Raw genomic sequence first — 26,790 nt, forward strand, 5'->3', positions numbered from 1 at the left:
TGTAGGCAGCATTTAGTGACAAGTATTAAATGTAGCCCTGCATTTGGCGCAATGCCAGTGGCAATTAGACGAAAGCTGTTGCCATCCCGTCAAAAACTCGCAAAATTGCGACCCACACACGTCGGGCACTTGGCAGATCCGGAAAAAACTGTTGAAAATCGAAACTCTGAGCCAGAGCCTTTATTCGCCAGATGTCTGACATATGGCGGCATAATTTATGCGAACATTGAACCGGATAGCGAGTGGAAACTTTGCGGTCCGCTGGCGCTGCATTTAAATTCTGACAATTGTTTGCATTGTCCTGGCAGCACGTCTGCGGCATTGTTTAATCCCGACATCGCCGATTTTTCGACATCGATTCGATGGGACCCAATATGGCTGCTTGTTAATTGACCCACATTTGTGATCGGAGTACATAATTAAAAGAAAATAAAGCGCGAGCCGAACCAAATAAACTCACAGACAGGCCTTCGTGTACACATAACAATGATAATAATAATAAAAGTGAAGCTTCACAACGGAATTACACACTTGTACAGTATTAAATAAATGATGATTACGCGGTGATGTGCGAGTGAGAGTGTTGTGCGGTAAAATATTAAAAAATACAATTATTTTCAAGAGATTTCAAGAACCTGATTGCTTTAATATTTTGAAATGCACGCCGCCGTGCCACATTTAATTTGACCAGTGAATTGACAACTAGGGGGAAGTAATGCATATTAATTGCGACTTTTTCACATTTTACCAACTGCCGACATTTATCAGGCATTAATAATTACGTGTTAATACGTGAAATATGATTAAATTTTTATCAGTTTACATGAATCACTTTCGCACGTTTGCGTGCGAACAAGGCCGTTTTATTGGCTTCATTTGGCGACGGACCGCAGCGCAACTGACGTTTGCCCAATCGGAATCGGAATTACAATCGCAATGCCTGTGGTTCTGCCTCATTTGGCATCCTATATCCCCGTCCGCAAAGCGAATCCCTTTGGCTTGGCCATTTGCATGGCCCGTCATACACTGCGTATACGCGGTGGCGACTCCGCTGCGTATACGCAATAAAAAGTGGTAAAGGCGAGTGGCGGTGGCCAAAAGCGGATGGGACAACCGCCTGCGCTGGCCATTAAGTGCAACAATAAATTCAGCAGTTCAACTCGAGTAGACTTTGCCACTCCAGTGGCATGCCCGAAATTTAATTAGTTGGCATTTAACATTAAGCATTTCCACTGGCGCCGCTTTCCGCTGGCGTCTGTCATTCGGTTTTGTTTTCGTTTTGTTTTCGCTTTGCTTTTTATGTTATTTTTCAGTTAATTAAACGCACGCCAACATTTCGCCATTCTAAATTGTGCGCAATTAAATTTGGAATTACTTTTAACTGAGTATATTCTGCGTTGCTTTTGGCAGCGGCGCGGCAATAACTTAACTGGAAATTTTATTGTAAGCCCCTGCCTTGCCAACTGTCACTTTTGATGGGCAGCCATTGGAGCGTAATTAGGCTGCCACGTCCCCTAACAACCGACCCCTTAAAAGAACACCCCATTTCCATTCTTGACTTGAAAAGCCAACTTAAACTTTTACGCTCGGTAAGTTACTGGCAAGCCTTTAAGTTGTTGTTTAACTTCGTTTGTCTGCCGCTGGAAATTGCACTGTCTGCCTGTTTCATTATGCAAAATGCAATAGTACACACGCTGCTTGTCTTCCTTATGAGTCTCACTGCTCGGAGTTATCCTGGGATCCTTATTTTTTTTTTCGGCTCTGAAGCACTCACACATCAACTGCACCAGTCTGATGGAATTTTTACACTCCATGGTGGAGAAACATTCACATTTTTATAACCATTACTCTTAGAATTGAGCACATCCCTAGCCTTTCGCTTAAAAATAAATATTTCTAGAATTTACGAAGACATTGCCACAATTATTATTCAAAACACTTCAACATTTTCAATATTTTAAACTATAAAATATAAAAAATATTTCACAACATATGATCCAATGTTTTCCTGCCGTGAGTGCATTCGTACTGCGACCTGTGAGGGCGAGCTCCTCTGCTCCTTTATATATTTTTTATATCACCTGCGAAGAAAGCACACAGACAGAATCTGTGTGTCATGGGTGAAAACATAAAGGAGGTGAGCAGTTCGTGTCTGTCTGTGCCAAACGACGTGGGAGTATAATATTTATATTATTGCAACTGCGGCGCCACATTGCAGCGACATGAAATGTTTGGCGTTGCATGAAAACCAAACTTAATGCTCATCCCACGCGTTAGGGTAATTCCTTCCCTGCAGCTCGATATTATCACTGGATTCCTTGTTCTTGCGTCTCCTTATCGACTGGATGATGGTCACGATGAGCAGCGCCATGATTACGATTAGCAGAAGAATGCAGATGATCGACATGGCCAAGCTGACCGATTTGGAGGTCACCGAAAATCTGCTGAACAACAAGAACAGTTCCATCGATTCCCCGAGTTTCGTAAAGGACTCTTCTATTAGATACCAATAGCAGGCTAAGCCGTTAAACACCACCATCGCCACAATCATGGCCACCAGCTGCAAGAAAAGGATATACTCTTATAAATTCTTTGACGGAACTGTCATCCTGCAGATAAGACCACCCACCACAATTCGCATGTGCAGACGAGTCCTGGAGTAATTCGAGTGGTACAGCCAGGTGCTGAAGGCGTAAATCAGGCAGATATAGGCGGTTCCCACGCTGACAACCTGCAGGCTCACCTGCTCATAACTGACGTGGAGGGGCAGAATATTTGCAAAGAGCGACGCGTTCAGCACACTGATGATCTGTGGAACTCGGGGAGAGGTCACAAAGTCAGATGTTCGTACTCAGGTGCAACTAACCGCCGTTAGGAGGAGCAAAAGCGATACGATTTCCTTTCGGGAGAGAAACATAATGGACCTTAAACTGGTAATTTATAAGTACAGCAGCAGTAACTGATGTTATACTCAAGGAACGCCCAGTGATTGTTTTTTTTAAACGGAATGCGAACACATTTATTTTTGTATATTTTTTTACAAGTGGAGAATTTTTAAATATCATTAAACAGCGATTTTTTTAAATTGGTAACACTGTAGTTTTTAAAAAGTCGAAACCAAAAGTGTGCTTTGAAATCTATATTATTTTATTAAAAAATAAACAATTTGAGTTAAAAGTATACTAGAATAAGTATAGTTCCAATATCATAATTACGAAATTGTTAAGAATAAGCCCACGTGAGTTTCACTTTTATACTCGGCAGTTTCCAATCAATATCATCGAAAGTTAGAAGAGAGTATGCTAAACCCCTTGGTTTTTCATTTGTGCGATAATGGGGCTAATTATATAAAATATTTGAGCTTCATTTCCACCTCCTCTTGATGGATGGCCCCACCTTTTTGCTTTCGCTTCGGTTCCTTGGCAGCAAGGTTGTGGTGCTGTCTTCCTAGATTGCCGGCCTATTTGATGAGCGCAAAATCATTCAGAACAAATTGAAATTTGCACCCACCGGAGGAAGCTTATCTGCGCCACGCAGGCACTTGCACTGCCGTTCCTCCGCATTCCACTCCAAAGAGAAGCGGCTGGCAGCCGGCGCTAATTCATCAACAGTAAAGGCAATTTAGATACTCATCTAACCGGATATCGACAGGCAGGCAGCCGGCAGGAGGCAGAACACAGCCATGTAAGCAGATACCCTCGTCCTGTTCCGAGGACTCGCCGGCCAAACCATCCAACCCATTCCGATCCAATACTGCGGCTGCGAGCATCGCGGAGCGTCCTGCAGACAGGGTTTCATAAAATATTGATGGACGTGAAGTTGGCAGCGCATACTCGCTTCCTGTTCCGTGTCTGTCGCAGCCATAAATAATTTGCTGTAAATGCAATCGTGGGGTTACATGGGCCATGGCATGGAGTTCCGTGTGGCTCGAAAATTGGGGTGGTGGGTGGATTTTGGGTGGTTTGGGGGTGGCCCAGTGGTTGGGGGCCACTGCGATGCTAATGGCAAGGCGCACGGTGCGAAAGTGTTTCGTATGAATTATTCGCCGGCAGCCAATTTGGAGTCACGTTTGCCGGCACAATTGAAACTGAACACCGACCATCGAACCACCGGTCATAATGCCAGTCCAGTGCTGGCGATTCTGGATTACAAAAGGTAGCTATTTTTGGAGCTAAATATATAGATCATCCCGAGTTATTGTAGAAATACTAGTTTAGCAGGAAACAAAAAATTCTTAAGCTGAATTTTTGGTAAGAAAAGTATGTACTTAGGTTTTAAATACTTTCTTTGTAGACATAACATAGTTTGGGTTTATTTTTTGAAGTAACTTTATTTTTATTTTACTTCTTCATATAAATTTGTAACTTTAATCATCCCTATAATACAATTATTCCTAAACTATAAGTAGTTACAAAAATATTTTAGCTATTTCAGGTAGCTCAAACATTTTTTATATATTTTTAACATTTACATATATATTAGCTTTATAGCAAAAATCCTCAAAAAATGTAGCTAGAAAAAAGCCCATTTGGCAGCTCTTGGCTTCTGTTTCGAACCGCCTGTCGAAATGGCGTAATTTGTTATGTCTGCCACTGTAGCCGACCATGTCTATCTTCGGGACGGGCTGCTTTTTAATAGCCATTCTCCCGCTGGCCGACTGTTGCGTTGTTGTGCCTTTATCGCCGGACTTGGACTGCCTCCTGTCCCCCGCCTGTCCCACTGCCTCCTGACTTCCTCCTCCGCCGGCAGGGTAATGTGTATTTAATGACGCCATCTCATGTACAATGCCCGTATCCGTGCTACCATGATCCCGGCCTGCTTCACGGACACCGGTTGTCCTCCAGCGCCTAATGTCCAGTGACCGCAGCCATCTGCAGGATAATGCCCCCTGCCGCATGCCCCATGCCCCATGCTTCAACTCCTGGTCGACGGGTGCCAATAAAGCTGCGCCTGTTGGCAAGCATTTCAATTTCGTGCCTGCCCCGCGCTTTTTCAATATTTTTAAAACGACTGCCATAAAACGTGAGCGGTAATGTGCGGACAAGGCAGTTTAATTGTACCCCTGCCCCATGGGCAATCAGCTCCTGCTTGTCTCAGATTATGATGGGATCGATGTGTTTAAACAATAATTGAATTTAAGTCCGTTCACCAAACAATTGCTATCGACCGAAGCAATTGTAACCCAAGGCTTAGGTGCACTGATAAACAATTCTTATAAAAGCTAAAATACAAATATGTTTCAGTCATTTTCTTTAAAGTGTTTTCTCTTTTAAAAAAGATTTTAAACTAAAATCGAAATCTCTTTTTTCCTGCTCTAAAAAATCATTATTTTGGCTGCCATAGTGCTCTTCGAGCTCGTAGTATAGTTTCCAATCCATTGGCATTCAAACTTGGAAATGTTTAATTTTGTCCATTTTTCGCAAAAAATTGTGAAGTTTTAAAAAATGTGAAAATTGGTCAAAAAATAAATTTCCCCTAAAGTGATGGGGATCGTTAACATAGGTACCCAGCTGCTCAAAACAGTCGGTCTTTTAGCTGTACGCCTTGATTTGACTAAACTACGATTACAAAACCGGCAAAAAAAGAGTTTTTTTGATCCAAATCCAAATCGCCTTTTTTTTCTGCTCTGCAGTATTTTGGCTGCCATAGTGTAAATAATGGTCAGAATGAGGAATGTCGTACCTTGTTAAGCTCGTAGCTTAATTTGCAATCCATTGGCATTCAAAGCTGAACATTTCCAAATTTTGCCATTTTTCGCAAAACATTGTGATGTTACCCCTTATAAAAAATGCGAAAATTGGTCAAAAATTAAATTTCCCTTAAAAGGATGGGAATCGTTAGCATAGGTAGCCAGCTGCCCAGAACAGTCGGTCTTTTAGCTATACGCCTTGATTTGACTAAACTACGATTAAAAAACCGGCAAAAAAAGAGTTTTTTTGATCGAAATTCAAATCGGCTTTTTTTCTGCTCTAAAAAATCAGTTTTATGGCTGCCATAGTGCAAATAATGGTCAGAATGTGGAATGTCATACCTCGTTAAGCTCGTAGTTTAATTTGCAATCCATTGGCATTCAAAGCTGAAAATGTTAAACGCCTTGATTTGGCTAAAAAACCGCTAAAATAAGATTTTTTATACCCGTTACTCGTAGAGTAAAAGGGTATACTAGATTCGTCGGAAAGTATGTAACAGGCAGAAGGAAGCGTTTCCGACCCCATAAAGTATATATATTCTTGATCAGGATCACTAGCCGAGTCGATCTAGCCATGTCCGTCTGTCCGTCTGTCCGTCTGTCCGTCTGCCCGTATGAACGCTGAGATCTCGGAAACTATAAGAGCTACAATACTGGGATTAGGCATGCAGATTCCTGAGATTCCTGCGCAGCGCAAGTTTGTTTCAGTAGAGTGCCACGCCCACTCTAACGCCCACAAACCGCCCAAAACTGTGGCTCCTACAGTTTTGATGCTAGAATAAAATTTTTAGCTGAAATGTATTGTTCTCATCAATACCTATCGATTGACCCAAAAAAAAGTTTGCCACGCCCACTTTAACGCCCACAAACTGCCCACAAACTTCAAAAAATCGTAAGTATGAACGTGGATATCTCGGAAACTATCAAAGATAGAGAATCGGGATCTCAGATTTAGATTCCGTAGCTTTGTACGCAGCGCAATTTTGTCACGCGAATATGCCACGCCCACTATAACGCCCACAAACCGCCCAAACCTGTGGCGCCCACAATTTTCATGCTAGATACAAAATTTTAACTGAAATTTATTGGTCTCGTCAATACCTATCGATTGATCCAAAAAAAAATTTGCCACGCCTACCCTAACGCCCACAATGCTTAAATCTGTCTTCCGCCGGTAGGTGGCGCACTTAAATCTCGCTTTGCTGCTTACATATCTTCATTTCCCGTTGGTCCCTTAAGCTGAGTAACGGGTATCTGATAGTCGAGGTACTCGACTATAGCGTTCTCCCTTGTTTTTTACTAAAATCTGAATCTCTTCTGATAATGCGGAAAGTCGTACCTCAAAGTTATCAACTCATAGTTCAATTTCCAATCTACTTGCATTCAAACATGGACATTTAAAGTTTTTCTTTATTTATTTGTCTTTATAGAAACAATGTTATCATTTGATATCCTCAGTGCACGGCTGCCTATTTTATGCAAGGGCATAAGCAATGGTCCGACTAAAATTAATTAATTCGTTACCCTTATCTGGGCGATTCAATAAGAAGCTTTCGAATGGCTGTTGTTGCAGTAATAATAATACTCCTAAGAAGGGTTAATAAGTGCCCTGCGTGTTCAAATGCTTAGCTGAATGACACTTCCTCTCAAACAATTGCACCTAATTGCAGACACTTCAGCTTAGTTGCACATCCATGTCCGCCCCCTCAAGCAACCTTATATCGGGGGGTATTATATATGTATGGGTACATCTATAAACCACCCCCACAATGCAATCTCCTACCCTGTTCAATACAATTTCCATTCAGCTTGCAGCGCAGCAAAGAGAATATGATAAGAAGCAAGGGAAAATTTGCATAAAGCTTTTAACCTAACGACGCGACATTTGCTTTTTATGTGATTCATGGACTCCCCGTTTTTTCTGCTTTTTTCTTTCATCACAGAATGCAACAGCGACCAACTTCCGCACAATTATTCAGCAATTTTAAACACAACAATCGGCGGGCAGAAGGGCGAACTCTGGAGATCTGGTTGCATGGCTGATTGCCTGCGGGCCAAAAAGCTAGGGCCTTCGATTCCGACCTCGACTTGGTCGCTTAAGCAGATTGAAACAATCTCCGGGGTGGGTAAAAGCTTACTGCTGACGAGGGGGTTTTCTTTGGCTTTTAACTTTCGCCTCGGCTGCCATTATTATTATTCTCCGGCGTCTGCCTGCAACTGTCAGTTGGGTAATTTATAATGAAGTTTCCTTATTGACAGTGGCAGCTTCCAACTCCTCCAGCTCCGAACTCCGAATTCGCGCTTCCGCTGCAGTGATTCTCGACTCTCCTGCAGCCCGGCATAAATTATGGATCCATCTATAGAATATATCGCCATAAATTGCTTGTCAAGTCGCGAGTCGACAGGCGAAGGCAGCTAACTAAGATGCCGGCAAACAAATAACAATCAAAATCACTTTTCGACCCCAAGTCGATTTATATGGGTAAAATCTCGGCTCGGGCACTGAGGCCTTAATCGCTGGGGCCAGCCGCATCATGAGATCGTCAATCGTTTTGATTTATTGCTATTTTATTTGCGCATATCCTTATTTGCCTTGCTCCCGAAACTTCGAACCCCAATCTCCGGGGCGAGGCTATTTTATTGTTCGATAGCTTATCAGCAGGCAAAGCAAACAGGCCGAGCGCCTCGGAGGATGGCAAATATCATAATTTTCGCAGGACACGCTGCCCAGTGTTTGCTTTCGTCCTGTCACAATGCCGTGCAGGGCATAAATCTGAATTAAATGCCTTTTTGAGCGGCTCCCAAGGAGGCTGAGAAGCAAAATGTTTGTATTCAGCACATTGTCACTTGTTGTGGCCACTTTCTTGGTCTCCGACTCAAACTCTGGGCCCTACAAATTCCGCTGGGAAATGCTGCTCAGTGGCCCAGGGAAATAAATATTAATCATTGCGTAATAATTTTCTGCTGTCAGCTAAATTCAAGCAAAGTATTCATAATCCACAAGTAAGAACCGCTTTTGACAAATCGCTTTGCGGCCCACTCGCATAAATATTTATATTTATATTTATATTTATATATATTCCACGTTGGACGGCCGTTAAAATGCTTTTAAAGTTGCTGAAAGTTGGGCCCCACTGGCTGATTTGATTTCTTTCAGCGATGTTTCCATTTGTTTTCCGCCGACTTTCGGCAACTGTAAATCAGTTTGAGATCCTTTGATGTGTTCTCGGGTCCTGCGAAACGAGATTGCAATAATCAAAATGTAATAAACAGGCCCTCGCACACATCAGCCGCTTTCAACTCCTTGGGTCAAACAAAAGCGTTGTTTATGCATGGCTATGTGGCTATAAGGTCCTTTGTACGTGATTTGGTGTGTGTGTGGGATGGCCCCTCATCTTGTCCTTTGAGCGGCTCTCTGTATTCGATGCACGTAACGCATTGTTTGAATTTCATGGCGACTTTATGAGTTTTGTAATCAGGTTTGTGAGCAAACAGACCCAAGCACACACGCCGCCTCGCACTCACGTGTTAACCTGCACATAAATATTGTTTCTGGTCGTGGGTTCTTTGGCTCTCAGATGTGGGCGTGTTGACAACCCGGCCGACCAGCCAACCGCCCGTTAATGCTAATGAAACCCAAAGTTTCGGGACCCCGTCCCCTGCTCCACAGCCTATTAAGCCATTTTGTGGTCTGCAAAATCCACTTAAAACGTCTGGCGGCAACAAAATATTTTATTGCATACTTTTATGCGCAGACATTACCTGCACCTCAACCTTAACAATCGGTAAAAATGCTCAACAATGTGATTTATACACACTGGAAGCACTTAAAACTAGACACATACTTTCACAATAGACTGGCCACGCCTCCAGAACTCCTCTTTTGTTGTTTGCTGGCACTTTTGGAGCTCTTCCAAGGCTCCGAGCTTAGTCAGCACACACAGAAAAATATAAATCAGCTTACTATCTGATCTTTAAACAAAAATAAAGTTAATTAAAAGTCGTTTCAGTTATTATTTAGTTATGGTTTCTTGCTTTAATATTATTTCTTTCTTAAAAATCTATAGTACCAGAACAGGCTTCTTAAAGATTTTCCAAGAAACATTACCTTCATAAATATTTCAAAGTACTTCCTTAGCTTTTTTTCCAGTCATGTGCCATTGTCTGGGTGCCAAACAAAAGCCGCTCTGCAGTTTATGACCAGAAATTAACTAAGCAGCAATAGCGGCAACAAACTTGTTAAGCCCGAAACAATGGAACAGACTCAAAGACTAGGCCCCTGCCCCATTTTCACCAGCATTCCCACCCCCAAAAGCAAACAAGTAGTATTTCCAACCACCCGGTTTGCATGTCTGGCTATCGGCTGTCCACTGCGGAGCATTAAATAAATATTTGCCATGCTCTGCAGGAATTTTGAGACCCCAGTCCCCAAGAACACATGCCAGGCTGCCGGGCTGCCCGCCTAGCAGGCTGAGAAAAAAATATTCTAAATATCATATCATCAGCATTTTTCGATAGAGTCTCGCCCTGGACATGGGGCCATGTGCTCTCGGGGGTTGGGATCGTCCAGTGTTTACCATTTATTTTTTGATTTGGGTATTTAAGGTGTGGATGGATGTGCGAAGGCGGGCGTGCGTGTCCTGGAGAGTGTCAGTGTGTGAGTAGAGGGGTGACTGTGTGTGTGTGTGGAGGCAGCAGAGTGTTGACAACTTAAGTGGAATTTTGCTTGCCCAAGCGTTGCAAGCATTAGCTTTTATCAGATGACATTAATATTAAATGAAGGACAGTTATTAGATGGGATAAAAAAATTAGTATTCTTCGTTGTATATCCCAGAAATTCCATTTTTGTAAAGTCAAACATCAAAACAATTCGAATTTTCTTAGGTCTTCTTGCGCACATGGTGATCATATAATATCATGAAACCATATAGAGGCGACCTGATCATAGAACGCCTTACGTTGCTGGAAAATGGGTTCTTTTTGGTGGTGACCGGAATGTTCTTGTGATCGCCCTTGTGGGTAAACATAAGACCATGCTCAGGATGGGCTACCACTGTATAGTTGTCGTTATCATTCGCAAAGATCTTTCTGGTTTTCCAGTCGTAGAAGACTATGTCGCTCGGCTGGGGCCTAAGCATCTTTTGCTCCTCGAAAACTGCACGCCAGTCAACTGCATTTGGTCCTTTGAATCTGTAGTTACGCAGACTGGCCTCAAAGTCGATATAGCCGGATTTTGAGAAACCGCTTCTACCACTTATTTCCAGAAAGATTATGGTCTGATAAAGAATTATTAGTTTATAATCCAATACTTAATATAGACCTACCGATATCTCCTGCTGGACATTGACATGTTCACGTTCGGCCAAAGCCCAAAGAGCAGGATCGGATCCCTTGAAATACTGACTGTAGTATATCTGTGCCGAAACCGTGGGATTTAGGAGCTGTTCCACCTGCTTTTTTACGTTTAGGAACTCATCTTCTTCGTAGAAAGTACGGTGCTCCCGATAACCGAGTTTCGTGAGAGTAGTGACGGTTTTGTGAAAAGGCAAGTACCGAAAGTCCTCGACGGTGGTGAAGGAGTGCAGATACTCCTGATAGTTATTAAACTTGGCAATGCTAAAGTCCGTCATTCTGGTATTATTCCGTGTTTATAGAAAAGTGTTGTCAGTCTATTCATTTAATTGAAGTAAATATATTTGTGATTATAGGAATCAAGGCTACTAGGTCTACACCCATTCACATTTTGAATAACTATTTCGGATCTGTCAATTAGGTCTACTTCTGCGGTGCAGTGGCCACAAATAATGGATCTTTGGTTTTTAAAGACACTGAACCAAAATACTTTTTATATAATAACAGGCAAAAACAATATTTCAATATAAATAATACTTTTGAAACCAAGAAATCTAAAAATTATTAAATTAATTAATTACTACAAGTATATAATGATGGTTACTAAATATTTGTATAATCTCAAAACATCTATGAAACATTTTCTTCAGTGAATACCATTTATTTGAATTTGGTATACGGGGGCGGGTATAGTTCGATTTTGTTAGGTGGCTCCAGCACGTTCTGGCCAAAACCGCAAAAATATTAAAATAGTTTAAATAATCCGGATCATGAATATGTCGATTTTATGGAATTTTTTAATAAATTTCGGTTGAATAGCACTCGCTGTGGCGGATTTTCATTTGGCGCATTATCCGAATACCGCAATGGGCAAAAATATGCATTTATTCATTTATTTTATTTGCCATCCCCGTCGAGCGTGTTCAAATGAGGGTTTGGTGTCCGAAAAATTCCAGACAGCACCAAAAACATGCTCACTTCTTATAAAAACCCATGCCTCCGAGTGGCGAAAATATTAAAACCATGCTCGACATTCCATATTTGGGATATGCAGATGCCAATGTGGTTTTTTGGTTGCACGAAATTTCGGGGCTGGGTTCAGTAACCTGCGGAATATCCTTTTAAATTTATCAACACTTTCACCAGTGACGTAATTTCCGGTTCGGCACGCACACATAAACAAGCGTGCAGCTGACATAACAATAACAAAATGGCCGACGCGTGCTCAACATTTGAATTCGAAATAATTAACTTGAATGCTAATTAGTTGAATTATCAGTAGTGGGCTTTGTTCACCAGTCGGCCACGAGTATTTACTGACATTAAATCGACACGAGCGAGGCGTGGCACTCGATGTTTATGGCCTTTGGGGGCTTTGGCCGTGATAACTTGAATGTGTTTTAGCCGCATATATCCCCATTCAGGCGATGGGCTCTGTCGCCCGTTTAAATGTATATCAAGTGGCAGCCCAGATACTCACTATTATTTACATGGCCCCCATCAACAACTGCAATATCAGCAAGTTCTGCTCGGCGTGTGTAATTTAAGACCTCGGCATAAATCATCAGGACACCCGCTCAGACAATTTTGTAAAATACTCAGAGTGTCCTTGCCTTTCGTTCCGTTTCCTTTCCTTTCGTTCAGTTTCCTCGGCTGACTTGGCATGTGTTGAATAAATTTATTGTTGTGCATAATGCTGCCCAAGATGGCAAGCGTAAAAAATTGCCATTATGAATATGAAGTGCATTGCGTTTAAGGATGCACGATGACTGCTCACACGCGGACGCGGATGGGTGGGAGTGTGAATGATGGCGGCGTTTAAGGACACGTTGCATCAACATCAGCAGTCGCATCTCGTAATTATGAATATTAATTGCAGGGTAAGCGCCAAAAGTGCCAGCCGCAGGATGAAGGCGTGACCCTGTGAGGCTATGCAAATATACGCAAAACTAATGGTGCAAGAACGGAGTCTATGAATAAATCACAGGAGATTAGGTCCCAAATGATGTGAAAAGGGATAAAGGGCGCAAAAGTGTCCATCTCCCCCGATAAAAGCAAACACGCACACACACGCACACAAAAAACACCAGAGAACCTAAACAAATAGGACCAAAAAGTATTGGCATAGAAAGAGATACGACCAGAGGAAGCACACAGTTCATATCTGTATAAATGCAAGTCTTCATTAAATTTGCATATGTCGATATTTTGGGGCTTGCCACACATGCCCTTGCAGAGTATCTCAGAAATATATGCGAATGTCTAAACAGCTTACAAGATTCCAAACGCTGGATGGAAATCGTCAGTCCAATTAAAATTCCCTCCACACTTCTTGATCCTCTTACTTGACTGCCAGTAAAAATTATTCCATAACAAGCTATTTCAGCTGCTCAATATAAAACCATAAATTTCCAATCGAAGGACATTTTCATGGGATTCGGTTTACGATTTTATTGAATTTTATTTTCCTACTCTCAGCCCTGTATTTGGATTTTCTGTAATTATTTGCCATGTGCTTCGGAGAACTTTGCCATTTTTGTGAACGAGTGCACTTCAAAGTTTCTGCGCCAAGTGTTACATGGCGTATACGTAATTTTTCATTTCGTAACCAGATTCAAGGCACTCACAGTATGTCTGTACAATCTCCTCCCTTTGGACTGTCATGTTTTACATGCCCCCGTGCGTGTGTGTAGTTTCGAGTGCTCCCTTTCCCGTGCCCTGTTGATGTTTAGTTTTTAGACAAGCCGGCAAATATATTCGAATTTTATGCAAATTTTAATTGCTTTACTTTGCGATGGAAATTTATGACCGCAGCCGTGGCAAAAAAGAAAGAGGAGACTTCGGTGAGGGAAAAGGAATCATCTGCATAAATATTTTAGTGGTGCTAAAATAAATAATAGCCATTCTCGGTGGTTAATTCTCGACGTTGTCGGCAATTAGCCGAGGAGTCAGTGGGGCAACCGGAAAAAAGAGCATCGCACTCAAGCAGGATTTTATTGCCCATCTCGGATTTTCCTTGGCTAGAAGATAAAGAGCTTTTCTCGCACAAGCTCGCCAACAGAAACCAAGGACTTGCGAAAAGTTTGAAATTAATTCGCAGAAATCACTCAAAAGGATTGCCAGCATCCCAGCAACACATGTGTCCATGCGACTTTCTCTCCGACGCATTTCCGGCTTTCTTTTTATGTCCTCCCACCATTTTCGGACAGTTGACTTGCTAGACAATTGACCCAGCTAAGTTTTTTATTTGATTTCCTCTGACTTGAATGCTCTTTTAATGGTTTTCAAATGGCCGACCATGACGTTTTTATCGTTCTTAGCTTGGACAGTTTGTTAATTTATTTCCGCTTTCCTCTGAATGCAAACATGTTGTTCATCATTTACTTTTTACGCATTTCTTTGCAAGAGGGTATAGTTTAAATACAATGAAACATTCGATTTTCGTAAATTTATATGCTAAGGTATTTTATACATTTAACAAAACAAATATATCTTAACAAGCAAAAATTATTTTTTATTTTAAAAAATAAATTTTAAATTGTTCTACCAAAGTGTAATTTACTAACAATAAATTATTAAAAGAGAGAACATATTATTACGAAGTTCTGAATCTCTTAATTTGATTTTCCCTTGCTGTTTAATAAACAACTTCATATGTGCAAATGTTTTTTATACGACAAAATCGAGTTTGATTTCTGCTCCACCCTTGTTTAATACCCATTTTGTTATTCCACCTAATATCTTTTTAATCTTTTACGACTCTCAATATTGAAATAACATATTGTATTGTCCCGGGGTCCTAAGTCTGGGCCCTGGGGGCGTTTCCCTGCAGTTGTTACTTTTTACGAGCATCAATTTCTGCCACATTGACATAAATGTGCATAATAACCGAAATGCCTTTTACATTTCCGCTGCAAAGGAAGTCATAAATAAGCCAAACGCTGACGGGGCAGTCGAGGATGCGAAATCCGGCGTCTTCATGGTCCGGCTTCATCCGGATGGGGGCGTGTCGCCGCCCATATTTTTGTGCTGCATCTGCGTCGCCACAATGGGCGCAAATCAAGTTATTACGGCCCATGGCTGGACTTTGCGACTGCGTCACATATGGCGAGCATAAATAGCCGGGCACTTTGCACCCATCCGCCCTGTTGGCCGGCTGACTGCCTCACTGGCTACAAACTTTCTTTATGCGCTTTCCATGAACATTTCGTGGCAGGTTTATGTATTTAATGGACTTTGCACAACTTTCTTTTGCTTTCCTTTGGACACTCAGACGCTGGCCCTTTCTTTTTGGCAATTGAACGAGTTTCGGACTGGGGTTCGGGTACTGCATCGCTAGTTTGGAAGGCTCGGGCGCATTATGTCCATTGGCAAAGTTTCGTGACGCCAGCATTTATAAACGAAGAGCTTTAGCATCCATTTTGATTATTAGCCGGAGATACAAAAACACAATGCGTGGGATTTTATGTTCAATTATTTTTGTCGCCTGCCCGGCACATTGGCTTTATTTGCGGCGCCAGACGATCCATAAATAATAACAATGCATTTTATGCCTCGGCAAGATCAAATCCCAATCAAAATTTCAAAATTAATTTCTTTGGGCAAGCCATCAAAGTCGAAATCTCTTTTTTCTATCTCTTTTATTTAGGGAAATGCTTTCAAACTGGCTAGTGCTAGAGGCATTTCACCGACAACCCTGGCATTTTACGCAGCTCTTGGCTCACCTTGAACTTTTGCCAGGAAAATGGAACCGAGATAGCCAAAAGGGCACTCTTTGTTCGCTCGGCTTGAAAACATCTTTTCAAATAGCAAATGGAAAGTTCATAAGTTAAACCAACACTCACAGGTAAATATGGTAAGCTTTCAACTGCCAATGAATGTGTGGAATATTCCCATTAAATGCAAAATTTATCTCGGCAGCTTTTTCACCTATTTGGGTGTGTGGAAAACTTCTCGTCTTGCCATGTTTAATATCCAGCTTGTAAATGTGTAGTCATACATTTGCCAATTTCACAGAAGGCATTGGTCCTGGCAAAGAGCCTGCGAGGAATAGACATCGTGAGGCGGCAAAAAGCCAACACATAAGATGGCATTCCGCTGTCGCCTTTTGCCTCCTCCGGCGGCTGTCCTGGCAACATTATTAAAATGTTGTCAGGCATTCCGAACAAGTCAGTGTGCAGTTGCAGTGCAGTATATTTCATATTTGCAGGCACACAAGCCCCACTTTCCTATGTGTTGCATGTTGCAACTGAAACTCTAAACGCAATAAGGGGCAAACAAGCTGCAGTATTGCTTTAATAAATCTTCAAAGTGGCTCTGATATATTTTTTAGACTCCAATCAAAATTCAATGCAAACTTCATTTGGCTTGTGGAAACTCTATTTTAAGAAAACAGAAAATATTATCGTTTTTTCAACTGCAAAGACCCGATATTAATAGATGAACGAAATGACGAGATGACTAAGTATTTGATGATGCCATGAAGTGTATAAAAATCGACAAAATGAAATGGTGAGCATCAACAAGCACTGACGACACTTATCGAATGCGAAATTGATGAGCTAGGCAAATGACAGTCCGGCTGGGAGGGCTCACGTCCCTCATCCTCATCAGCAGTACCAATCCGAGTCCCGAATCCCAATCCCCAAAACAAAAATCCCCTGCTCATCGCCAACCCCAAGGCATAATGAAGGCCCGGCCAAAGCCCGGCGGACTGTGTTCGATAAATTCCCGAAATTGGTTCTGACTTAAAGTCAATAAAAGTCCACTTAAGGCTTCATTGTTGCCCGCTTTTCGCGGGAGTTGGGGTTATCCTGCTGCCGTTTTGCCGTTCACAAAAATTGTTTTTTAATGCGCGCACATCAATAGACAAGCCAAATAGTCCATCGCAAATTTAACTACTACCATTTTCGTGCTCAATTTTGTAGCTTCTGCAGAGTTCGGCATCAGATATTAAGCGACAGCATGAATGGAGCCGGTTTTCCAGGGGCTTGAGGTGGTTTCCAGGGGTCGAGAGATGGTCCACTTGGGGGATGATGCTTTCACAGTCAGCTTCACCGCCTTTTACCTGCGAGGCCAAGGATTATTAGCGCGATGCCCAACAAGTGGCAATGTCGAGAAGCCAGGGTTGAACAGACTGTGAAAACTACCCAATCGAACCCTTTATCCAGGTCATAAGTTAAGTAAAATAATAATATTGGTACTATTAAAAGTTCCAATTTGTGGTATTTAAATTTATTTCTAGTTACCAGAATATTTTAGTATATTTTTTAAAATGATTTATTAAAATTGTGTTATAGATTCATGATTTTAAACATTTAAAATTATTTTGTATTTTATATTACAGCTTATATTTTATAAACTGAACATTTTATTTCGACTCCATCCCTGCCTCAAACATTGGTTTGTTTCATTCTCCCCTCATAATTTAAATCTTTTTTCGGAAGCTTTTGAAAATAGCCCAGCTTACGGGTAGAGATTTTGGAAGGGAAGCCTTAGCCTGCATCTTTGTTGCGAAAACAATAACTTCGTATGCCCCTTTGGTCTTCTTTAACGGGCTAATGCGAGTTTCCCCAACAAGTTTCATCCGCGCTAAAGTTTCCCCAGCAAGAACAGGTTGCAAAACCGGGGATGAGGAAGTGGAAGCGCGTGTGTTGCTAATTAGAACACATTTCTCCAATTTAACCCCCACAAGAGTCAGGGAAAACATAAGTAAGTTTCGAGAAAAGCTAAAAACTCCGGGTCCGGGTACAGGTTGCCTTAATGGAACCAAATGGGGGTTGAATACCCACTTATGATGAATATATGCGCAATTATACCCGAAGGTAATACACTGTCATACCTTTGTTAAGTCGATACCAATGAAAACGCTTCAAACTTTTCCCATGAATATTATTGTTGTTGGCTCTCGCGCAAAGTTGTTGTATTTGACAAATATTTATGCTAATAAAGGCAGCATCATCACCGGAGCGGGGAATCCGGCCCCCCCGTGAAACATTGTAGTTGCTCTTTGCGGCCAAAAACTTTCCACGGGAGTTCAAACTCCAGTTGCGAGCCAAACAACCAACAACCAAACAACCAAACATCCAAACAACCACTGAGGGACAACCCACTGCTGCGGTCGATGAAGCGAACTTATCCATACCAGAAAGTAGAAAGCGGTTCTAGATGTTATAGTAAAATTATTATTAATTTATATACCCGTTACTCGTAGAGTAAAAGGGTATACTAGATTCGTCGGAAAGTAAGTAACAGGCAGAAGGGAGCGTTTCCGACCCCATAAAGTATATATATTCATGATCAGGATCACTAGCCGAGTCGATCTAGCCATGTCCGTCTGTCTGTCTGTCCGGATGAAGACACAAATTAACTTTCAGTTCAACATTTTATAATAAATAAATGCCTCTCCTAATGAAACCTGTAATCCTAATACCTTCGAAATTAAGCGATTCTCCACAGCATAAAATAAACAATTTAATGCCCCTTTTAGGTTGTTTTGCTTTTCATTTCCCTCTTTCTCCGAAGAAAGGCGAACTGTTGCTCAATTAGAAATGCCACAGCCCTCTAGCCAAACGGGCTTCCCGGCTCGACTTTATTAAATTAACGTTTCATGTTCGTTTAATGAACAAAGGAAGACGAAAATAATGATGCCACCAAGAAGGAGGCGCATTTCCACAAGGAGGGTGGCAAATTGGGGGGGCAAGTAAACGTGTCGCATACTCACCGAAATACAAAAATAAAAGACGCAAATGCGAAAAATGCCGCAAGATGTTGCCGGCGGTGCTGATGTTGCTGCTGTTGTGGCTGCTTTTTGCGTAACAAGCCACTCTAATGACAATATTGGCACTTACAACAACAATGGCAACAACCACAGCGGCCGCAACAACAGCAACAACAATAATAATTTTTGTGGTTATTACCAAGATTACAACGGCAGCAGCAATGGCAACTTTTTGTGCCCCACACCAAGGGCATGTACACTTGGAAACAAAAGATTACTTGAATTTCCAAGGGACCCTTAGGAAACCAAGTTTAAACAAGGAAATTATAAAGAAATTACCTTATTTTTGAAAGAAAGTACAGTTTTTTATGCTTACTCAAATTCATTTCTAAACCTAAAAATAATAAGCATATGTAGCCTTGAGTTTTCTAGAAAAAGATTATAAACAAAGTATTAAATTCGTATATGATTATGATTATGATTTTTTTAAAGAATTTTTGTTAATTATGATTTAAAATAAATATATTTATTAATTAATTAAGCAAGGACCTTTCAAAAATAGAATTCTTACTCAAATTAATTTCTTAATCTAAATATCATAATTATAAGTATGTAACGTCGAGTTTTCTAGAACAAGAATATATAACAGGATATGAATAATATAATGATTTTGTAAAGAATTTTTTATTATTAACAAAGTGATGCAGTGCTTCTGTTAATAATAACTTACAAAAAAATCTAAGTTAATTTATTATCTTTGATTTTTTAAATATATTTATTTAATAATTAAGCGAGGACCTTGCCCCATCTTTTTTCACCGTGCACACATACAGACCGCCGAGGAAAGAAAGAGAAACATGTCGCACCCAAGGAAGTCAAACCCACACACGTGCAGACGCACCTACACATGTAGCAACATTTATAGTCTACTTAGAATTTAGCGACATTTGCCGTGGAGAACAAGCATCAAAGAAAGGCAAGAAAGGAAGCTGGGTATAAGAAGCAGACGAGCCGACGACGGAATGTTTTCATTTTTAATGAAGGCACGTAAAAGGCGAAAAAGTCCTACGCACACTCACATGGACGGGCTTTCATAGATTTGCTTTAATTATAATTCCAGACGCGTTTATCACATCAACAACAATACAAGCAGACCCGCACACTTGTACTTGAGTTATTATATGCCACTCACACACACACAGCAAGCCATTACATCTGTGTGGCCACAAAATGTTTTTTCATAAACTAACACACACGCAAGAAGGGGGCTGTTGAAATTTTAGAATGTCCTGTAGGTGGTATAAGCCTTGGAAAAACCAACCCAGCCAACCCCCTTTTGTCTTGCCTGTTATCCTGTTTTTTGGCATTATTTTTGGCCCTTTGTTCGGCTGAAATATTTATGCATTCGTATGACAAAAATTTTACAACAGTTGTTTTGTATACATATTGTATATTTGCCCTTTTTGCATGCTACTCATCCAACTTCTTGGGCTTGTGAATTCTTGATGCGGCAATTTTGCAACAAAAATTATCTCTTCTCCTTTGGATTATCGCAAACTTTTGCCAAATTGCAATTTGCTTAAAAGAAAACATAACAAAATAATGGTGTAGTAAAATTTGTTATGCCTTACGTGCTGAGTATACATGTGCTAAAAATTGACAGTTCTAATTAGTTACAGATTTTATGAGTGCAACCTGTGAATGTAAGCCTTAATTATTTTTGGGTGAACTTTAGTCGCCATGTGTAGTTAAATATTTAGCACAGAATTCAAGCTATTTATGCAGTGAACTAATCTTTTAAAGTATGGAATTTCGTTCTTTTGTTTACCTTACGCTCTGCCAAAGCAATTTGTGAATTGTTTTCATTTTCGTAACAAAATATTTAGAAGGTAACATGAGCTACAAAATATATTTTTACAAACGAATTCATTTATTTAGCAAGTAAACCATTAAATTTTAATGACTGCTTTAAATAGTATCTTTTTGGCCACCATTTTGTCATTGTCTGTATAAATTTAATAATAACTTTGGTATTTTGAAAATGTGTATTGCAACATATGCAACAAAAGGCTCTAATCCCGGCATAAGCCCAATGCGTTTCGCAGAGCAGCTGTGCTTTATGGATCTGTCACCCCAAAAAAGGCAGACTCCGACTCCCATGGGACACTGTTTACCCGCTTTTTCCTGGTTTGGGGATATATTAGAGGCGGAATTCGTAAACAAAAACTTATTTCCAGAAGTGATAAACACTTGACTCTCAATTGGAGCATCCACAGACACCTGGATGTCAAAAATATTCCTGCCGTCAGGGGGTTAAGCAAACACTTGAAGGGCACGCCAAAGACTAAGCTGACAAAGAATGCACTCAGATATGAACGGCAGGACAAGAACGATATGCAGCCAAGATTGGAAATAATATTTATTTGATATTTCCCGTTGCCATCGAGGGCAGCAACAAATGGCAAACATTTGTGCAACTCTGGAGCAGCAAACTTAAGCCAAAGTGCACACAATCCATATCCATCGTCCTTATCCTCGTCCTGCGTCCTTCGATTCCATCGGCCCACAGGATGTGCTTAGGCATGCAATAATCTAATGTGCAAATATGAATAGTGAATGTGTGAGGCGGGCGAGCACAACATGTTACATGCCACTAAAAATCTAAATAAAGTGCCAAGAAAGGCGGCGCAGAAGGGGCTGTCTTTCATAAGGCGCAATGCAGTGAAAGATGTTGGTTCAATAGCTTCATCACATACGTTATATATTGTATATGTATACCAGATGTAGAGGAACTTTGCCTTCGGCCTGTTTGCAGAGACCCCGCCGCAGACCGCCAGACCGCCAGACACGTGCACTTGAAAACGCCAAAGTCAAACCCAACATCGACGCCAACGCCCGGGCCAAAAGTCAATAATAATAAGTTGGGGGATTCGGAATACAAAAAAATCCAGCCAGCATCTGGAAAAAACGGGGGCCGGAGGAGTAAAAATACTCAGACAAATTCGCTTGAAAAGGGTAAAGGAATGTAATAATACTTAAAACTTGAAATTCGACTATGGTGAGCCGACAACAAGTGCAGGAATGCCAAGTTGGAGAGAAAACATTTGATGTTTCTATATAAAAATAGAAACATAGCTAAATATCATATTATAATGTTAAATACCTATAGGGAAATTAGGCTATATACTTTAATGAAATCTTTTTTATTGCTTTTGTTGCTAAAGATTATTGTATAGTTGAAAAAATATTAGAAAATCATTGCATATGTTATTTTGTATGTTGCGAAACAAAGAAATGGTAAGTCAGAGTTGTATATGGAAACATTCCTGACTTTCCTGAAGAATTCTGAACTTACTGAGAATTCTTATTCCTATTCAATATAATATAAATTATTTTGTAAGCTGAATTTATAAAAACATTGTATTTTTCTTATACTTTTTGGGAAGCATACTCTATTTTTTGTTTTGAATAAGTTTCTGACATCACTGAGGCGCACTGTGCTGTCCCCTCACCCGGCCCACTAGGCGTATGAGTTATAAGCGAAGTTGCTGTAAGCCTTTCAGTGAGCTCTGTCCGCCCTGTGAGCCCTGCCCAACTGTCTGACTAGCTGGCTGCCAGGCAGGATTCGAAGGATTGTGAGGAGGATGAGGACGATGGCATGGTGGGCACGTCCCTATCTTCGGCTGACTGTTAGCGCTGCCTGCTTGACTTCCAAGTGGCATTTACTCATTCTTTTCTTCACATGCTCGCCCTGCCTCCGCAGCCGCTGCAGTCTGCCTGCCTCGATTTGTCATTTTGCTGCCAAGACGAGACAGAGGCTGGCAAGAAAAAAAAGTAGAGAAAAAGATTGGAAAAGCCCTCAATTCTGTGCATACTTTTGTGTGTCGAATTTGAATTCAATTTCCGACGCTGAAAGGTTTTTAATCTTGTTATCAGGCAGCTGCTCAACCGCCCCGCATGCAAAACTCGAGGATTTTCTGGCCAGCAACCCTTGTTAAACGTTGAGCAGTTGATTAGCTTAACCTTTTTCCTGTTATCCAATGCCTTGTGGCAGGCGATTGTTATTCACATATTAATAATTCCACATATTCGGCTATTTCAGGCTGGGGAGCAAAAGGAATTCCGTTTTGTCTTTCGAGAGAATAACTTGGTTATTGATTGGGAGGAAAATTTCACACCCTTACCGATAAAATGATTTTCCAACGCTCAAAGGAAATTAATGTAAATCTTATAACTAAGTTAAGGATAGATGTACTTATAGGCAATGGGATTTCACAAACACACACATTTATTTACATTACATTTATTTTTTAGGCCTTTCTGATAAAGAAAAAATAAAATTGTCTATATTTAAATGGCAATAGATTGGGAAGTATGTCTTTAAATGCTTCAATGTTAGTACCTCTTATTTTGGTGAAAGTACTAACTTTTTATAGTGGAAAAGCAGAAACTCTTGGTAAATTCTTATCTCTCCATAAAAAGTAAAAAGGAGAGTTATCTGCTGAGGACATCCTATATATCAGTCCTCAATAAAAAAGAGCATTTGTCACACAATTCGGGAAAGATGGGTAAAAGGATTCCAATGTCCGATGGCCAACGGTTGTCAGACAGTTAGACACTTTTTAAGGTGTCCTTTTTTGGGGCTTAATTAATTTCTTGATAGGATGGTGTTTTGTGACCGCACACGTGACATTCGACAGTTTGAAGCACGGCCAGTTCCCAGGGAACAAAGAACTCCAATATTTCTCACAACTGCAGGAGGGGACTCTGAATAGACGAATGGTACACCGAGCTATCGATCCCACGCCGGGGCTTCATTAAAACCACCTGCAGTTGTATATTGCCAGTCACCGGGATTTATTTGCGACCATTAAATGTCAGAGTGGGAGCAAACTGGAGATTGCAACGGCCTATCCCAAATCGCAACCGGATAGTCAGCTCACGCATTTTGCAAATTTACCACCGCCCAGCGGGCCAACACCAAAGTTGCGGCAGATTATAAACGTAATCCCGGGCGCGGGCCACGTACTCCGGGTCCTATAAACCGTAAACTCACGCACTCGCCCGCAGCGGTGGCAAATGCCACGTAGCTCTGGCAACGGAAACGGTGATCCCACAGCCCAGGGCCCAGAGCTCAGGAACACAAAAACACAAAAACACAAAAAGAAGCGATGCAAAACACACATTAAAAATGGCAAACAAAATGGCAAACATATTTCTACTCGACGCGTCGCTTTGCCACAGAGGTGAATGAAATAAAAATAAGCACCGTTGCCAAATTCCACATTTGTTTAGTGTTTAATGCTTAGCCACCGCCGATTTGCATGCCAAGCAGGTGCTACATAATTTATCAGCGAGTGCCCGTCGAGAAGCCATGGATCTGATTTATATAGTCGTTCTAGGCCCTGGGCTCTAAAGTGTGAAACGCTCTGGCCGAAATTGTTTTCGACATTTAAATGCCAACTGACAATCGGCAAACCAACACCTGGGTCGCCATTTTGTCTGGGCAAATAAGGGGGGCATTCGTTGAAATGCGGGGCAAGCCCTTAGTGTTCCCAAGAACTATAAAACTAAAAGAAAATACAAAATTATTTGAAAATTAAAAAAAATTGACTTAAAGCCGGCCTAATAGATTTCATGGGGCGTATATCATTTTGGCTGTTAAAGTAAATCATACCCCTGTACTAATTACAGTTTTCATAAAATAGCTCTATAACCAGGGAATATTATACATTATTTATCATTCCTAAAAAAAAATGTATCATGGATCATTTAATTTAACGATCTATACTAATTATAGTTTTAAAATCATTTATAAAAACCCTACAGATTTCGGGAACGCCCTAGGGACTGAGAAAAAAGCAGTGATTTCGATCTGCGATTGCAGTTGCCATCAATTTAATCAACAAGGTTGCAACGCGAGTGCAAATAAAAAGCGAGTGCCGCCGCCATAATTTTGGTTTATAGCCGGGAATCTGTTAATGCGATGACTCTCAGTCGGCGCTTTACTCCGTCTCCCTTGGCCCCTCGTCCATTTTTCGCCTCTGTCCAATGGCGCTCATAAATAAAAATCACTGAGGCTTGAATTTTGCATAATTCCCTTTTTTTCTTGTTTTGCTTGCACGCGTAGCTCTGCAAAAAAAAATGGCTCGGAAAATTGCCCGTGTACATATATATAGCATAGCCAAAGGTGTGGGTATAACAATCTGGGTGTGTATTTCTGAATGGCGCCAGGAGAGGGGGCGTGTCAACGGCCTCCGCCACTCCCCCAGTGGTTCATGCATCATGGTGTGGCAATTTTCAGCTTGTATGTATTTATTGCACATGAAATGCATTCCACAATGCGCCGGTAATTTACGTAGTTACGTGGCGTTACCACCCACTGAAAGCCCACTGAAAACCAACTTCAATGCAACTGCAATGTGCAAATACCAGATATTTGCCGTTAGGGCTTCTGGGAAAAGTAAAAACCGGTTATTTCATTTGTGCGTGCCAATTTGTTTCTGCGAAGCTATGTTTTTAAAGCATCCATGACAAATTTTGGAAAATGTATCGACGATACAAGGTATTCAAATAATATTGAGCGAATCCAAGGATTAAAACTAGTGCTTATTTAAACGGGTCTCATATCAATTTGTATGCAATTTATCCCATCGATCCTATAGTAACATCGTTTTAAAATAAAATCGTATAGCCCTTGAGCCTAAAAGATTAAGAGGTGGTTAAGTAATAAAAACCAAGGGAAAACGTGCTATAAATAAAAGCACTTCAGTATTTTTGAGTGGTGCTCTCAGTTAATAGCATAAGTGTTCCATGAGATGTGAAAAACTCTGTGAATATTCTTTGACCACGGCAATTAGATTTATCCGAACGTTAAAACTTTCTCATTCGTTCCCTAAATTCGCGTCCCTCAAAAGCCGAAAAAGGACTAAAGTTTCCCCGCTTTGCAGATCACGAAAATCGTTATACTTTCAACCGCACTCCCCATAAAGAAATTGGCACATTCGCCATCCAACCGCATTTCGCCTACCATAAATCCAGACAAAGGAAACTTTTTGGCAAGCGAGAATTTATGCCCGGACTGCCGGCCGACTTCTTAGCGATTTGTTCGGGCTTATAATTCATGTTTTAATTGGCTAAAGTCGAGGGGCGAGACGCAGACGTCGAAGGGGCGCATTTATTTATGACTTGTTAAGTGTAAAATATCTGGCGCAAAATCAAAAGATGCAGGAAGCCCACACCCAGCCGACTTACAGCCCGTTCTAAATCATATGTCTGTTTATGGGGACTCCCTCGAAATAGGGCTGAAAAAGCCGCTGCCAAGTTGGCAACCATTAGGCTAATTATAAGCGTTCTTCTAAAAGCGGCCAACACAATGCTAAGCCCCCTACGTCGAGCATTTGAAACGATAAGTCCCGTATACGGGATCACGAGGGTCACTAAAAGCCCCTTATGCCTGGGTACAACATAAACTACAATAACAATTAGTCGGCTTACAAAGTCGGAACTCGGGGCCCGGGTCCAAAGACCCAATCCAACCTAACCCAACCCTCATCAGGCGTAAAAGAAAAGTGTCCACAAAGTTTGTGCGTAAGCCGTTGCAAACAGGGTGAATATTTTGGGGGGGTTCGGGTTGGTTAGTTGGTAAGATGGCTAGTTAGTTCGATCCATTGGGGTTAACAAAGGCCGTTCCAGACTGTCATTGTGCCAAAAGTGGGCCGGGCTAAAGAGTGCATGACATACGCTTTTTACAATTATTTACTGACACTTCCGAGTCACGCCCTTAGGTGTCCTGAGAAAGGACCCCAAAAAACAGGGACTTCGTTTGCTGGTACACATGTGTAGATTAAGGCCGCTTTTTGCTGCCCTAAAACAAAGCATGTGCAAATAGAGATCCTGAGAACACTTAGAAAAATAAATGATTTTTACAATATCATAAACATTTAATAAAACATTTTATACAAACCACCTAGGGATTATTTTTTTAGCTATTATTAACTTCAAAAAGCTCATTACTCAGAAGGAAGTC

General features: G+C 41.1%; 2 protein-coding genes across 2 annotated transcripts; both read right to left on the bottom strand.

Moving 5' to 3' along the window:
- Positions 1-1,927: 1,927 nt before the first annotated feature.
- Positions 1,928-2,971, bottom strand: LOC119561459. Its single transcript, XM_037875115.1, has 3 exons — positions 2,867-2,971; positions 2,630-2,809; positions 1,928-2,560 (listed from the first exon to the last, which is right to left on the bottom strand). Exons 1-3 carry the CDS (start codon positions 2,915-2,917, stop codon positions 2,255-2,257), a joined length of 537 nt encoding a protein of 178 aa, XP_037731043.1. The 5' UTR covers positions 2,918-2,971; the 3' UTR covers positions 1,928-2,254.
- A 7,506-nt stretch (positions 2,972-10,477) lies between these two features.
- On the bottom strand, positions 10,478-11,396 carry LOC119562080 (cilia- and flagella-associated protein 299). The gene is made up of 2 exons (XM_037875394.1): positions 11,014-11,396; positions 10,478-10,965 (listed from the first exon to the last, which is right to left on the bottom strand). The coding sequence occupies exons 1-2, from the start codon at positions 11,317-11,319 to the stop codon at positions 10,570-10,572; spliced, it is 702 nt and encodes a 233-aa protein (XP_037731322.1). The 5' UTR covers positions 11,320-11,396; the 3' UTR covers positions 10,478-10,569.
- Between the last annotated feature and the right edge of the window lie 15,394 nt (positions 11,397-26,790).

Source organism: Drosophila subpulchrella, chromosome 3R, assembly GCF_014743375.2.
Source record: "Drosophila subpulchrella strain 33 F10 #4 breed RU33 chromosome 3R, RU_Dsub_v1.1 Primary Assembly, whole genome shotgun sequence".
In the NCBI taxonomy this organism is placed as follows: Eukaryota; Metazoa; Arthropoda; class Insecta; order Diptera; family Drosophilidae; genus Drosophila; species Drosophila subpulchrella.

What these genes read in the sequence shown, in the direction of transcription:
- LOC119561459 (XM_037875115.1), bottom strand. Translation starts at nt 2,917, where the DNA reads ATGTTTCTCTCCCGAAAGGAAATCGTATCGCTTTTGCTCCTCCTAACG. An exon ending in TTTTGCTCCTCCTAACGGCG is followed by an intron (nt 2,810 to 2,866) that starts GTTAGTTGCACC and finishes CGAGTTCCACAG; the next exon opens with ATCATCAGTGTGCTGAACGC. An exon ending in GTCTGCACATGCGAATTGTG is followed by an intron (nt 2,561 to 2,629) that starts GTGGGTGGTCTT and finishes CTTTTCTTGCAG; the next exon opens with CTGGTGGCCATGATTGTGGC.
- LOC119562080 (XM_037875394.1), bottom strand. Translation starts at nt 11,319, where the DNA reads ATGACGGACTTTAGCATTGCCAAGTTTAATAACTATCAGGAGTATCTG. An exon ending in ATGTCCAGCAGGAGATATCG is followed by an intron (nt 10,966 to 11,013) that starts GTAGGTCTATAT and finishes ATTCTTTATCAG; the next exon opens with ACCATAATCTTTCTGGAAAT.